The following is a 15,608-nucleotide window of genomic DNA, read 5'->3' as shown; positions in this document are numbered from 1 at the left end:
GATAGATAGATAGATAGATAGATAGATAGATAGATAGATAGATAGATAGATAGATAGATAGATAGATAGATAGATAGATAGATAGATGGATAGATGGATGGATGGATGGATGGATGGATGGATGGATGGATGGATGGATGTACACACACATTTTAAATGTTGCCCCCCCAGAGGTAGTCCTGGCCCCCCCTTGGCCCCCCCAACTTTAAAAGTCTAGCTCCGCCACTGGTACGCAGTACCCTGCCGTACCCCCTTACTTTCACCCCTGAATATAAGTAATACAGATTGGTCATTCAGGAGATGAGAGCTGAAAACTTTGACTGCCCGCTGGAAAAATCTGTGGCCAGAGGCTCGGTTGACGAGATCCATCGCTCTGAGGTAAATGCAGCTGTGAATCTCGCGGGAGGAGACGCTGTAATGACATGACTCCAGATCACATTAAGGCCCGATTGATGAACGGGTTTTGTTCTTTGGTTTCAATAGAGTATTTAATTATGCTGTATAATAATTGTAAAAACTAAAGGAAACTACTTCGCGGATTTTACTTATCGCGGTTTATTTTGAAAAAAAAAAAAAACCCTAAGAAAAACGAGGGATCTCTGTACTTCTAAATCTGCTCCTTATTCGCATCTTTCAGGCCTGCTACTGCCTCTAGTGGCGTGGGGGTGGCAACACAACTAATATAATTACATTACTAAATCAGAATACCTCAAAATCTTTATTATTTATTATTAGTTTTTCTTTCTCTTAAGAATGTAGAGTTAATTAAATAATCTAAACGAGACCTTAAAGTGGTTCCAGTTTCTCTCAATGGCCAACCTGTTGAAACTGTGGCAAATTTTAAATACCTTGGGTCGTTCCTGGGCAGTCAGCTCAACTTTGTTGAAAACACTGACTATATTTTGAAGAACTGTTCTCAGAGACTCTACCTTTTAAGAAGAATTAATGACCCAACTAGAGTCTAGTTGGGTCACCCCTATGTCTTGAATTTGGGTGGGGGTGGGGAATCATATTTTATTTATCACTACAGAAGGGTTCAGTGAATGCGCATATGAAACTGGTGGGTTCGGTACTTTAAAAAAGTACTTTAAAAAAGTACCGAACCACTGCACTAGATCCAACCAGGAGTTAGACCAAGAGCTGAATGGTTGCCATGGGAGATTAAAGTATTTCTCAAACATGCTTGAAAAAATAAAGGCAACAGTCCTGGTATATTTTTGATGAGGGAATAACATCAGAACGTGATAATGTCAGAAATGTCAATTTTACTTAATACTGCCCCTTTAAACTGTTCCACATCCTGCTGCTTCTGTTTCTTGATCTTCTTTTGTTCACCAATGTTCTCTACCAAACATCAGAACAGCTGGATTCATACTGAGATTCATTTACACAAAGGTGTGTCAATTTGATCAAGTCAGGTTTCCTCTGAAACTAGTTGGTTGCTTTTGGTTTTATTTATCGGCATCAGAGTGAAAAGGGAAGAATCAGGGTCATTTTTTGTTTATTTGCAAAAAGATCAGCATTGATTTTCTCTCCACTTCATTATTATGCACTACTTTGTGTTGATCTACCACATACAAACCGCATGAGACAAAATGTGAAACGGTCGAAGGGGTACGAATACTTTTGCCAGCCACTGCGTTTGCTGCAGCGTCAGTGTGTGTAGCAGTCTTAAAAAGATGCGAAAACCATTTAGTCTGAGCTCTGTCGGCGTCACGGCAGTGCTGCTGGTTTCACGTGTCCACGTTAGCCTCACTGCTTTTTTAATTTGGGCTTAAAGCGCAGGGTCTGGAAGGCGCTCTCCACCACTTTGGGCAGGTGGATCGGGTTCCTCTGCAGTCGTAGTCTGCTGCTTGTGGAACTGGTCTGCTGCTGCTGCTGCTGCTTCTTCTTCTTCTTCTCCTTCTTTGAAGCGCTTTCCTTGGCACTGTCTGGAGCTTCACTCGGTTCAGAGTCGTCTGTGACCCGCGGGACCCTCAACACCCAGTTGGAGTGAAGGTCGTGCTCGGCTGAGCTGGAGGCCACTGAGGCAGGGCAGCAAAGAGAAAGCACGAGGTGAGACTGAAAGTGGCCAACAGCTTTAAAACACACAGAACATGGTTTAGTTACAGACCACTAAAACAGTTCAATTTTAATTCAATGCAAACATGTGAAGGTGCCACATTTATCGGCACCCTCAGTAAATGTGGCAAAGGTTATACAGCAGAGAAAACTTTGGATCCTCAATGGCAGGTTTGGGTTCTGAGAAATCCCTGACGATGTTGAGGAGTTTGTTATTGAGACAAGTTCAGCAGACAAGTACACTAAATTGTTTTTTTTTTTTTTAATTTGAATTGAAGGTTAAGGAGAGAGGAATATTTGATCCAATGCCTTTTGCATAATCTATGTACATTTTCCATAATCAGGGTACTTTTTTATGACCTCTTGGTTCAGCTCAGACTGAAGGATTCCTAAAGGATTTAGATCTGAGAACTGAGATGGACTTTGTATTTATCTCAATGAGTTTTAATCCTGGTAAAATAAAGATAAAAAAGATTAATAAGGCAGAACCAGTCGTGTGTTGCTTCCAACAGATGCTGGTGTAAAATTTGTTGGGTCCCTGTCAGCGCATTAGAAAAAAAGAAAATATTTCACTTTTCACAGAAGAGATTTGTTGCATAGTTAAATTTGATGTGCTAAAAGTCAAAAAGCTATATACATATACATCTATTCTCAAAGCTGTGAAGCAAATATCCAAAACCATTACCTGTTCCAGATTCAATTAAAACTCAGACAAAACAAAGTACTACAGAAAAAAGCTAGCAACACTGACTTTGACCTAACTTGTAAATAATATAAAAGCAACGATAAAAACAGGAAATTGTTGAGTCTGTACTATTGCCGTGCATAACAAGATTCTTCAGGTATCCATAATAAATTCCTTCAGATTTACTTTCAACAACAAAAGCTTCAGCGAGGCAAGGTAGCACATCTTGAAAATAAGCCTGCCTCACAGATCTGGAGCCATGTTTGTTTCTCCCAAATTATGCACACAGGTCTCATTACGACTCAAAGAATGTCCGACCTTGATGTATTCTCTTTATTTATCAGGATTATGAATAATACCTTCAGTTTTCTTGCAAAAAACAATTGTGTTCGAATTTTCCACCACCAGGCATTAGAAGCTGCTCAGTTCTCGGATACACAGCCATGCGGTGTTAGAAATTACAGATATATAAACCTTGGGTGGGGATATTTTATTGAAATTAATTTGTTTTCTTAGGATAAAATATGAAACGTACACTTTGAAGGTAAAAAAAAAACACACACACACAGAAGAAAAGAGGTTTAAAATTATGACTGATTTGCTTTTGAAATCCATATTGTGACCTGCATAAATTGGCTTATTTTGCCTTATTGTTTATATGTCAAAACATTTATTAAAATCTATGTTTTTGCACTTTGCATGTACATATATCAGGCTGCTCACTGTACTTAAAGGAACGTTTCAAGTAAACTCTCATTGCAGGAATGCCTTTATGTAATTGCACATTGAATTTACAGGGACCCTGTGAACCGTTCACTGCAGGCACACACAATGCAGTCTCTCAAGTTGACCTCCATAATGTGAACGCACGTATTTGGACACACGTCTGCTTGGACACACTCGACTGCCTTCATTTTCAAAAATGTATGATAAAAATGTTATTTCTAAGAATTAGAGTAAGGAACGATGCTATCAGTTCGTGTCTCGTTATTAGAAATACCCTGGGTCAACCTAATTAAAAAAAAAAACTGTCTGTAGTCTTAACTGTAAAATCAGAAACATCGAGCATGTACAAATGAGATTTTATTCCTCAGACTTGTTTCTTTGTGCCTATGTCACCGCTCACATTCAGAATTCACAGAACCATCCCTCTAGTTCCCAGGATCGGCCTCTCTCTCTCTCTCTCTCTCTCTCTCTCTCTCTCTCTCTCTCTCTCTCTCTCTCTCTCTGTCTCGCTCACCTATGAAGTCTACGTCTGCGTGGCCGTCGTCCTTGTAGGGTTTACGCAGAGGTTCGCTGTCACAGCTGGCGATGACCTCATCAAAGAACTGCAGCGTGGCCTCCTCTGTGGGGACCGGAGGCGTGGATGGTTTGGGTCTTAATATCTGTGGTTGACAGAAGAGGAATAATTGGCTTTTTCTTTCAATACGCAGGTATTCATATGCCTTGAATTTTAACATGTTACAATGACATATTTGAGTGTATTTCATTGGGATTTTATGCGATGAAGCAAAACAAAATAGTTTTGAAGTTCGTAGTTTACAACAAAAAAGAGAAAAGTGTCTTTACGCAAATAAAATCTAGTGAAACTACTTGCTTTCAAAAGCCTCTAACTAATAGAGTCCATATGTGTGTAATTTACTCTTTGATTTTTTTTCTACGTTAAAAAACTTTTTATTTTTAATTTTCCTTCTATTTCACAACAAAAATGTTCATGTGCTGATCTTTCTCACCAAACCTCAATCAAAGCCATCACAGTTTGTGGCTGGAAGACGATAAGGGCCAATATGGAGTCCCAATACTCCTGCGCGTCTTACCGGTTCCTCCATCTTTGGAGGTGGAGGTGCGGGTTTCCTCTTCGGACACGCTGCGGTCTTGGCATCGTTGCTCTTCAGGTCGCTGACACTTTTAGTGTACTGCCTCCTGAGAGCCACCAGGGCCTCCAGGTACTCCAGACAGTTCTGGTTCTGGGAGTACAGCCAAATCCTGTCCTCTTGCCTCTGGTAATAGTACAGAGTCGACTCGATGCTCACGCTGCTCTTGCTCCGCGTCAGGGTCGACCTCTCGGAGGAGCGACTTCTCTCCCCCACCACCAGCATGGAGGTGCTGCGGACCAGTCGGACCGTGCAGGCGCTGTGGTAGTCGCCGTGAAGCCCACCGTCACCTCGGCCTCTGTTTCCGTGATGGTTGGGTCGGAACACATTGTTGAGCTTCTTGAACATCCCTCTAAAAGGACTCTTACATGCTTACAGGCCTGCTCTTATGTTCCTCAGTTTGTCTGCGTCTTCTCTCCTTGTTTCAAGACATTGTGAACCTTCCAAGAAAACAAGCCAATAAAGCTTCTTAGCTAACTCTGACTGAGTCGTTTCCTGGGGCCAGTCTCTGTCCCGGGTGCTGAAGCAGCCAAATGAAAAGCAGATCTGAAGACAGGTGTCTAACTTGATCTCGGCGTGTCTTTAATGTTATCGGATGTTGCTCAGCAACACTGCTGCGGAGTCGGGTTGGTAACTCTACACTTGGTGTTATCGTTACACTGAGCTGCTGCACGCCTGGCAGGTATCATTACCAGCAGCCGACTGAGACATAAACTAGGCAAGACTTCAGATCTTGACTTCGATCACATGAATCCATTTGTTTATAAACATGTATTATAGATGGGAGGAAAATTAAAACTTCACTCAATATAGAAGAATAAACTCCTTGTAAGTTTTGATCTTTTTTTTAATTTGGATATCAATATTTATAAGGGAGCTTGTCCTAATTGTTTCCGCAAACTTTAAAATTTAGGTGATGCTATTTATGTATAGTGTTACTTCTGTTAATTAATAATAAAGCGTTTTCCTCTTGATTTGATTGGCTGCTGTTGTTGGGCTCCTCCGTCCCCAGCAGAGGAAGCATGTAAGACGCTTAGCTGACACCGATACACATGTAAAGATGGGGGGGCTTTTATGTTGGGAAAAACCCCACAGCCTCACAGGATCAGTCGCTTTCACTGGGTAACTAATATCTACCTAATGATGTTGTTCTGGTGAGACACTCAATATTTAGATTTTGGGGTTTGGAGGTTTCAGTTGAAGCTTTTTTTCTTCTTTTTTTTCCAAAGGCGAGATGGTCAAGCCACAAATAACTTGAAATATTTTAAACAGAGAATTTGAGGCACAAGGTTGGATTTGTTGTGCGTTTTTTTATTTTATCCATTATATTTCAAAGTTAGGGTCATCGGCTACAATCACTTACTTGTAGCCAGCTGAAGGTTTATACCTGTTTGCTTTGAAAAGATGGATTTAATTGATTGGCTTGATATGTCAACAGCGTTAATGAAGAAGGAAACTTTAAACCTCTGAATTTTAAAAAATTTTAAGCTACAAGCTGTAAAAACCAACCATCCAGATTTACCTTGGAACCGTTAGCCACCTTTTTAGAAAAACGAAAAGAGGAATTAGTGTCTGCTGGCTCTCACTTCGTGATAATATCTGTTAAATTAGACTTTCTTCTGCTTTTAAACACCTGTTTCCTTTGCACAGGAACAGAACATCTGTGGTTTCTTTTTACAGCTCAATGTTTGTTGATTTCTTTGAAAGAAGTTTTAACTTTTGATGACGCAAAACCAAATGCATAGATAGGAACGCAAATCATAAATAGAAAACAACAAGGAAACAAAACACAGAGGCTACTAAAGAGCATCGTGGGTCAACATCAATGTTAAGCCTGCATAAGTTAGAGAGATGCTGAGTTGAGAGTTGCGCTGAAGCCAGATTTCCAGAAGTGAGACGCAAGAGAAAGACGCTAGCCGTCCCACTTCCTCTAACAGGCTGTATAAAACAGCATTCACATACATGCAGACCTAATTACACTGACTGGGAAGAACAATAGGTTTATAGAAATGTCCGATACTTATTTTGAAAACATTTGAAATTTTAAAAACCTGCTGCATGCTTCAAGAGAAAAAAAAGTACATCAGCATCTAGGATTAAAAAGCTAAAGCAGATTTACAGATTGGAAGTTTGATTCTGGTTAAAGGTAGGAAGATGTCTGATTCAGATATATTTGTTGCTATTGTTGTCATTTTACTCATTTTAACTTTAACATTTTAGAGGTTAAAGATCGTCTCTGCTGGAGTGATGATTTATTTATATTACTGTGAATGTGCTTTTCACAAAAATATATTTGATATATTTAAATCAGAAATATAACTTGTCAGATTTTATCATGTCACAAATCAACTTTTTCTTCCATTTTATTGGGATTTTATGTGACACAAAGTAGTGCGTAATTATTAGGTGGATTGTTTTCTACATTTTTTGCATATAAAAATCAGTAGTGTGGCATGTATGTAGCGTCCTTTACTCCATTACCCCTTAGCAGCCTAACCCTATAACAGGGCTCCTCTCTCACTGGTTGCACTAGCTTACTTATATTTCAGTTTCTTCTACATCCTCAACATTGAGGTGAACAAAAAACCGAACAGACAAACCGGACAACAGTGTGTTAAATGTTACTGATGCAGCATCTGCTGCAGACAGAGCGAGAGGAGGCGGCAGGTGAAGTGGAGCAAATAACTCGCTTTGCTCTCTTTCCTTCTTCTGATTGTTGCATAGACAGAGAAACATCTATTCATTTGCATCGGAAAGTGTTTTCCCTCCGATTTTCTCACGTCTTTCATCTTCTCATCCTCGGCCTCCAGGGATCTTTATATCAAGACCTGTCTGAAGTTTCACAAAACTACTCAAGTCTCTCTTAAGCTCCTCTACGGCTTTGTCCCTGACCTATGTGGTGGTCACTGTGACCCCTCTATCCAGAAAAGCAGAAAAGCTTCTGGTTAAAGCGTGATATAATGCAAAAAGATTCACAGAGTATTTTGAAGACACAGCAGATGCTGAATGCTTTCCTTTTAGTCCTTTAGTTGTTCTATATTTCAGACTGTATTTAAAACAAACTGCTGATAAAAGGTTGAGATTTTTTCGCTTCCATCTCAGAGTATTTACAATTTTCTTCCAGCGATGCTGTGTGAAGGGAGACTGCTGAGCATGACCTACGGTGAGACGGAAGAGATGGACTCGCTGCCTCCTCCTCAGACTTTCCGTTGTGCTGGTGGGCAACCCAGAGCCTCCCTAACACCCAGCACTTCTGAACCCGCTCCGCTCGTCTCCTACAGCTCCTGGAAGGAAATGGGAGACACAGAGAGCCTGAAGGCTTCAGTCGACCTGTACATCTCTCCGCTTTCGACCTCATCACATCTCCAGGGCGTCTATACGGGGAGGCAAATATCTGCAGACATGGAAATTCCCGCCCAGCCTCACCTTGACGGGGGTGACGCTGCCCTCTTGGTTCCCTCCTTCTGCCAGACCATCTATGAAAACTACAGCGACCTCCATATTGGGGGGGAGCAGGTGCTGCCTCTGTCAGCCAACGACGGCGATTTGAGGGCGTGTGCTGAAGCGCAGGCCGTGAGGCCGTTCCTGCAGTCCTGCGATGTCCCACTGGCGGTGGAGGACTCGCCTCCAGGACAGCGAGGTCTGCAGAACTTGCTCCAGAGAGGATCCAACCACTGGAGGCAGGCGAGCGGCCGTGATCGCAGCTTCTTGTTCCAGGGTCGCGAGGGCCCCTTCTCCAATTCCCTGCTGAATCATTACCTGGAGCAGAAGCTCTTGGATCTGTACCAGCAGTACATGATGGAGAACATGGCGAGGGAGGGAGTTCCCGGTCCAGATGGCGGGGCCATTTGCCCACTGCTGGGTTCGGAGCTTGTTCTGACTAGCATTGACCAGATCACCCAACAGCTCAGCCGGGAGGGCAACCTGGAGGCCGGCCTGGCCAAGGACATGGTTCTGAGCTGCTTGCTGCGGGTGGCCAGCGACCTGCAGTCGGGTGAGATCAGCACGCCCTTCCTGCAGATTTCAACCGAGGCCTCCGGGGAGCAGCTCACAGAGAATACGCAAGAATAACCACAAAGCTGAAAAGCTCACTTTCTCTTCTCCTTTACAACTAAGTTCGCTTATTGCTGGTCTGGAGAGTGAAAACCTACAATAGACGTAGATAAGCAGCTTTCCACGTGTTGCGTTTGTCTTTCTAACTGTCAATAAACGGGAAATGTAAACTGAAACTGGAGTTTCCCCTTTTTTTTTTCCTTTAGAAAACAATCAGACTGATCAACACAGCTTATAACATCTCACCTTCAATTAAAGCTGCAACTGTTCAAACTGTGAAACGAATCATTGTGAGATGAAGTGAAGCTAAGCAGAGCCTCCACCCTCGTGTCCAACTAATTATTTAAAGCCATGTATTCAGTTTTATGATCACTAAATAGTAAGTGCTGCACAGCCTCGTTTCAACTGGCCTTCACTCTTTGAAACAATGAGCGGCATTGAAAAAAAAAACAGTTCATTATTTACATTTTGTAAAAAAAAAAAAAAAACTTGCAATGAGGCATAAAACTTTAACTAACAGAAAAATGAAAGAAACAAGTTACCAGGCCTCAAAGGCATCATGTGCATATGCGTCAGCATGAATTGCCATGCATCAAACATAATAACATCATTATAAGACCGCAACAAAAGTGTTGAAAAGGTAGTCAGGATAAAATAAATGTTTTCATAAGGATATACAGCTGACCCTGCCTATTTGTGATGTAGTATTTGTGGATTACTTGCCTATTTAAGTATTTTTCAGTGATATTTTAATCTAAATATTTAGAAATCCGCCTATTCGAGGATTTTTCCAGAGCACATAGAAAATATTGAAAAGGAAATGCAAATTATAAAGCAGAAGTGCCTTGCTCCAAAGCTACTTGACTTGCTTTCACCTGGAGTTTGCAAAGTTGCCAATCCAGAAGCGCCAATATTTTCCTTGGGGCTGATTGGCTGCACCCCTGAGGGTGATTTCAAGATGGTTTCCGCTGTGCACATTAATGTAGGTGAAGGTATATTTGTTGTTTGAACTCCCAAAATAGGGAGTTATAAGGGCTTTTAGATCAGAGGTCTCAAGTATTCACCGATTTATCCAGTGGCGGTTGCGGTCCCTACGCCTTGCAAACACTGGCAGTACACTGGATATTCTTTATTTTTTTCCCTAATGATTGTTTTTATGAGTTTGATTGCATCCATTATGCTTAATAAAGACTCAGGTTGCGGAGGCAGATTAAGCAGAGAAGCCCAGACTTCCCTCCCTCTCTCTCTCACTTGGGGCAGTTCCTCTGGGGGAACCCCAAAGCGTTCCCTGGCCAGGTGGGAAACATAATCCTGCTCTGGTTCCGTCTCTGGGTCTCCTAATGGTGGGACTTGCCAGGAACGCCATGGAGGCGTCCAGAAAGCATCTTAACTGCACTGCGTTTTCTTAAAAGAAAAATCAGATGGTTTGGTGATAATAAAGTGTGCGATACAGCTCTGATAAGATATTTATAAATACTAATTATTGTAATTAATATTCATTTTTGGGATTTTATTATAAAATGTAGCTTTGTTTCTCTTGTGACTGAGGATACAGCAAGTAACTTGATAAAAAAAAAAAACCATGAACTGCCTGTTCAAGTTTACATTTATTGCAGATTTTCCAAAATCACATAAATACAAAAATATGCATACAGGCTAATAATAATAATAATAATAATAATAATAATAATAATAATAATAATAATAATAAAATAATAATAATAATAATAATAATAATAATAATAATAATAATAATAATAATAATAATAATAATAATAATAATAAACTTTCTGCCCCACAAATATTGAGATAAATGTGAAATGACAAGTTGTTCAGAAACAACACATTTTCTGTAATCAACAAGGTCCTGGTGCTGTTTATTTATTGTTCTAATAGATATTCCTCTTATCAGAGGCGGTAAAACACATTTAAATATTTTGGTTTTCTGGCGCAGCAAAGAGAAATAAATAAAGACTAAAAGTTAAGACAAAAAGAAAAAAGAAAAACCCTGTTCATCTATAAATACCTTCAACTTTGACTAAAAGTGCTGCTGTCCATATAGACAAGCTAAACGCCTCCCAGAAAACATTTTTATGGTCAGACGAGACAAAGATTAACCACAAGTCAAGGTTAAGTTCCCAAACCAAGAGCACTGATCTGAACTGATGATTAAAGACAAAAATAATTAAATCCAAACGGGGGAAAATATTTTACTTGTTTTTTTATTTATCTTTGCTTGATTTGTGGCTGGTTTGTTTGGAGAACTGACTAAATAAGTCATGATAAATTTAAAAGGGGGAAAAAAAATAACAGCTTTGTGGATCACTATTGACCTTCCATAAACATCAAAACAAAAAGTCGGTCAATGCACAACCAGTCTGGTATGTTTTATTTGAACAGATTATTTACTATTATGCACATCTTAAAAAAGAATCAACAACTTCAGCTGTGAGTTAAGCAAAACTTTTGAGTCCTATTTGCTTGAGTTGTGCTAAAAATACTCTCTGATCCACAGTGCGTGATTCATTTCTGACATTACTTACTTTTCCTTTTTCATGGAGTCAAAAATGTTGTCGAAACGTATCACTTTACCCATCTATATCCGTTTGTGTCTACATGATTGTCTACCTAGATTAAGAAAGTTTACCAAACTTTTTTTTTTTTCCAGCGCTTTCTCATTTTCCACAAACTTTGAGTCGCTCATGACTTTCCGGTAAACTCTGCAGTTTGACAAACAGTCACAAGGGGGGAGCATTACCACCTTACTTATTAAGCCTCATGACTATGACAAACACCCTCTGCTTCTTCTGCGTCTTTTATTCCTCCTCCTCTATCAGCCGCCATCCATTCATCCGGTTAATGCCCCTTATCTTCTGTCGGCGTCTACTCGGAGACTGTGATGTCATCCGGGCCGGGCAGTAAATCTGGAGCATGCAGGCGGTCGTGATCTGTGTTTGTGGTACTGGCATACATTTGAGATTGGCGATATCTAAGGCGTGGGAACGTGTCTGGGGAAAAACGTCGCACAAATTGCACAAATGAGACTCTCAGCAGGGCCCACGTCTGCGCACTAAAAGTGACATTTACTCCTCCCAAATCTGTTTAAAGCGCTTTTGAGGGACTTGCAACCCTATTCCAACTCGGTTTGGCCGTGGCCTTCTGGAGTCGGTGTTTGATCAGCTTCCTCGTTTCCTGTCCAAACAAAAAGCCCGCAGGAGGAAACTGTGTTTACCGAGCCGAGCGCTGCGCAGTATGAGAGCCGTGTGAAGTCTCAAGGCTGCAAAGACACATGTTTGGTATTTCTGCTTCCATCCGGATTGAGCATTCCAGGTAAATGTTAAAAAGAGCCGAGTCCTTACAGATCTAAACACAAATGTTCAGATATAAATATGATTCACCCAATGCCAAACCGAGCACATTCAAATAAACTGATTTCCGCAGACCTTGGGCAAATGAAAAGCAGACCTGTTGTTCCAGCAGAGGCTGTTTACCAGAATTGTTTAAAAGGGCTGAAGGTAACGCTGCATGCAGTAGAGTTTCTCCCTGCATTTATTCGCAAAACCCCAACTTCACCCAGTGTTGGCAAAATGAAGCCAATTTCTATTCAGGAGGAGTTTCATTCGCAACAAGTTGTTTATGTAAACTAAACAAGGGTCAGGGCTCAAAGGTCTGAAAATGATTAGCGTTTTAGTAGCTGTTCCTTCAGACAACAAAAGCCCTTCGCCAAGTGGCAAAGGAGAGGCTGCGACAGAAGAGCAGGGACAGAGACTGATAATATAAAAGGCAAGGTGGAATGATCCATAGACAAAAAAAAATCTCTCTAATCATCTTTGCAGTGAAACTAGAAGGGAGGCCAAAACACTGGAGTGTCTTTCATCGGTTCATAAAGCAATTTCCTTGTCACAAAGATTTTTTAACACGGAGGGCAAGCGGAGGCAAGGCCGCAAGATTTTACATCAAAACCAAGGCCTGGGTACACTCTCACTATTGTGACTTTAATTCAGGTAGAAATCAGTGATTTGATTTAATTTAGAAAAGCTTTTACTCTGTAGCCTTGCGGATTACATTGGTCATGCATTCCGACTGTGGAAACAAACAAACAAAAAAAAACCCCCCGACAGATTTCAAACCTGATCTTTTACACTTCTTACATTATTAGGCATTAATACATACAAATGTGTGTATCAATGTTTAATGTTTTTAGAAAAGATGGAAATGTGCAAGCCTTACTTATTCAAAAACCACTTCCATCTCTAGGCCAACATTTCGCAGGCTCTGAGCCACTTGATGGGATTTACATTTGCTCAGAAGCTGTCGCTTTTCTCCCGTTTTCCATGCCCGGCCTTGGAGTGAACGTCCTTTGTTTTTCAGATTAAATCTACTAGAGTGACCTAATGTCCCAGTGGCAGCGCGCTGGAACATTTAACGACAGCCCCTCTCCGTATCTTACTGATTGACACTAAGACACATAGGTGGCGGAACAGGAGAACGCACATTTCCCGGTCAGTTAGCCTCCCAAGGTTGCAGGGAGCCTGCAGCGGAGCGGCTGACCTTGGTGCAGCCGGAGCAGACGGAGAGAGACCTTGAGAGACAGCGGAGCGGCAGGATCAGTGCTCTCAAGGAGCTGGGAAAACATAATGTGTTCGTGTTTGACTATATATCACAGCACACTGCAGCCATGTGAATGTGGATGGCAGCAGGATGGGAAAAAATATAAATTTTATTCACATGGACCTTATTGAAAAAAAAAAACAAAACAAAAAAACAAAACCAAAACAAAACAAATAGTAATAATAAATATTTAAAAAATGACATATTTTATTAAAAACAAGCCTTCAGTCTTCATTGCAAAGTTTGAGTTGATTTTTATTATTTTATCTCTATTTATTTACTGCAAAAGAAACTCTCTGCAAATTGTATTGAAACAAAATAACAATGAATAACAACTCATGTAGATTTTCTTTTAGAATTAACTTCACTTTCAGTCAAAGCACACAAAAAGCCAATTCTCACTTACAGAGGAGGACAGGACCAGGGTTGAGAAACACTGATCTAGAAGTTACTCTATGTCTGGTGCCCTGGGCTTTCTGCTGTGCTTGAATTTCAAAGTACATGTAATTTCCCAAAATTCAATTCACACACACAATTGAATTGCGAAAGCTGCTCACTCTATGGCAATTAAGTTGTTAAAATAGTCTGCATTCTTCTGTAAAAATTCAAACATTTACATAGTTAAATAACCACAGTGTTTAATATTTCTGTTAATTGGAGTCAGTCAACTTGTTGCACCCGTCAACATGTATTAAATCCCAGGGCTAAAGATTTCACTACATTCCTCAATTTCTCTGGATTTCTTGGTTTTGCATCAATAAAAAATCTTTCTGCACTCATTCATGTCTTTTGTTAAGTTTTGGAGGGGGTGGAAAAAAAAATCAGACCAAAATGCAAAGACAGTGTGGGATAATAACTGAAAGAACATTGAACAGTCAGCACAATGGCAGGGGAAATGAATCATGTCACAGAAGGAGGCAGTACAAAAAAAACAACAACAAAAGAAACCACCGAATAACAGAATACTGTTAACAGAATACTGATGAATGACCCTGGACGCAGGTGAGGACATCAGGTGATTGGGAAAATCTGAGTAATTGAAGACACAGGCCGGATGAAGATGAAAACAGGCAGGAAATTGAAAAATAAAGGCTCAAACTAGAATCTCAAATAGAACAAAATCTAAAAGCAAAAGAACTGAACATAAAAATAAACGAGGAAACAGAATACAAAAGAATGAACCTATGTGGGAAGATCTTAAAAGTTACAATCATGAACTGAATGGTTAGAACTGATGATAGAAACATAAATGAAGCCCAAAGCTCAAACAACCACAGGCACTAAAACATTTTGGTTTGATTTCTAACACAAAGCATCTGGGATGCATTTAGCCACCTTTCATTCTGTGCACTTTACACATTTACAGTCAAATTGTTGTTTTGAACAATGTCTGGTGCAACTCATTTAAAGAAGGAGGGAAGGTCTGAGTCAGTATCAGATTGAAGTTGAAGGATATGTCTACACTTTACAGTTTGAATGTATTTAGCTATAAAATTGCATAGAGTTTATAGCTGATTTTTTTCAGAAATTATGGGTTGTTCTTTTCATTCAAGATGATCACAAAAAGCTCAATATTTCATAAGCAGTAGAAGACGTCAAAAGACCTCAGCACAAACTGCATAACCAGGTAAATAAAATCTGAAAATTAAGTTTCCCGTCGCTGCGTCAGCAGCAAACATATTTCCGTGAAAGTGGAAAGTTGGCTTTTGCGTTTGTTTGGCACGCAATAAACGTGTCGAGATTTGTTGCGTTGCTCAGTCACGTCAATTTACTCAATTCTTCCACTATTCTCTCCGGCTCCTTTGACATTCCACAGAAAGCAGCAGACAATGAGCCATGCCGACTGGAGTAAAAACTTATCCTCCACTGTGTGAAGTTCTGCACTCTGGTTAACAATACAACACTGCACGAAAAAAAGTTATTCAAAGAGAAAGACAGCAAAGAGAAGCTGGGATTCCAGATTCAGAAGTATCAAAGGAATTTTTTTTTTCCCCGCTTTGTTCGGTTAATTAAATCTAGTTTAAATCAATGAAGCAACACAAGGTCTGTCGTTGCTAGTACTTACCTTTTTTGAGTACCATAGTTGCCATGACTCATTAGGAAGAAAAGCCTTGTCTCCTAATTGAGTGTATTATGTGCGCAGTCCGTAAACAGTTTTTATTTACCTGATTTTTATTTTTTTTACAGAGAACTTATTCACTTTCAAAGATGCAAGCCTTATATAGAAGGAGAAATATTTTGTTAATTCAACTCAAATCAGTCCAATTCAGTCCAATTAAATTAAGAAATACTTTAGAAATTCCGAAGGTAAATTTAATACATCA

General features: G+C 40.2%; 2 protein-coding genes across 4 annotated transcripts; one reads left to right on the top strand and one right to left on the bottom strand.

Moving 5' to 3' along the window:
* Positions 1–1,051: 1,051 nt before the first annotated feature.
* c9h13orf42 (chromosome 9 C13orf42 homolog) lies at positions 1,052–4,985 on the bottom strand. The gene is made up of 3 exons (XM_008434132.2): positions 4,564–4,985; positions 3,987–4,131; positions 1,052–2,024 (listed from the first exon to the last, which is right to left on the bottom strand). Exons 1-3 carry the CDS (start codon positions 4,966–4,968, stop codon positions 1,753–1,755), a joined length of 822 nt encoding a protein of 273 aa, XP_008432354.1. The 5' UTR covers positions 4,969–4,985; the 3' UTR covers positions 1,052–1,752.
* On the top strand, positions 1,939–8,849 carry LOC103479606 (uncharacterized protein CXorf21). Of its 3 annotated transcripts, none has more exons than XM_008434152.2 (2): positions 1,939–2,055; positions 7,745–8,849. In XM_008434152.2, exon 2 carries the CDS (start codon positions 7,747–7,749, stop codon positions 8,689–8,691), a length of 945 nt encoding a protein of 314 aa, XP_008432374.1. In that variant the 5' UTR covers positions 1,939–2,055; positions 7,745–7,746; the 3' UTR covers positions 8,692–8,849. The 3 variants fall into 3 exon arrangements, with proteins under 3 accessions (XP_008432374.1, XP_008432366.1, XP_008432382.1); XM_008434144.2 differs by lacking the exon at positions 1,939–2,055 and adding an exon at positions 4,092–4,179; XM_008434160.2 differs by lacking the exon at positions 1,939–2,055 and adding an exon at positions 6,681–6,766.
* Positions 8,850–15,608: the final 6,759 nt, after the last annotated feature.

The sequence above is a fragment of the Poecilia reticulata genome, linkage group LG2 (assembly GCF_000633615.1).
Source record: "Poecilia reticulata strain Guanapo linkage group LG2, Guppy_female_1.0+MT, whole genome shotgun sequence".
Taxonomy (NCBI): Eukaryota; Metazoa; Chordata; class Actinopteri; order Cyprinodontiformes; family Poeciliidae; genus Poecilia; species Poecilia reticulata.
The sequence above is the reverse complement of the archived record's forward strand: the minus strand, read 5'-3'. Positions and strand labels throughout refer to the sequence as shown.

Excerpts from the sequence above, each read along its gene's own strand:
- LOC103479606 (XM_008434144.2), top strand. The coding sequence starts at position 4,113 with ATGGTTTGGGTCTTAATATCTGTGGTTGACAGAAGAGGAATAATTGGC. Across the intron at positions 4,180-7,744 it reads CTTTTTCTTTCAATACGCAG|CGATGCTGTGTGAAGGGAGA; the intron begins GTATTCATATGC and ends ATTTTCTTCCAG.
- c9h13orf42 (XM_008434132.2), bottom strand. The coding sequence starts at position 4,968 with ATGTTCAAGAAGCTCAACAATGTGTTCCGACCCAACCATCACGGAAAC. Across the intron at positions 4,132-4,563 it reads CTCCAAAGATGGAGGAACCG|ATATTAAGACCCAAACCATC; the intron begins GTAAGACGCGCA and ends TGTCAACCACAG. Across the intron at positions 2,025-3,986 it reads CGCAGACGTAGACTTCATAG|TGGCCTCCAGCTCAGCCGAG; the intron begins GTGAGCGAGACA and ends GCCCTGCCTCAG.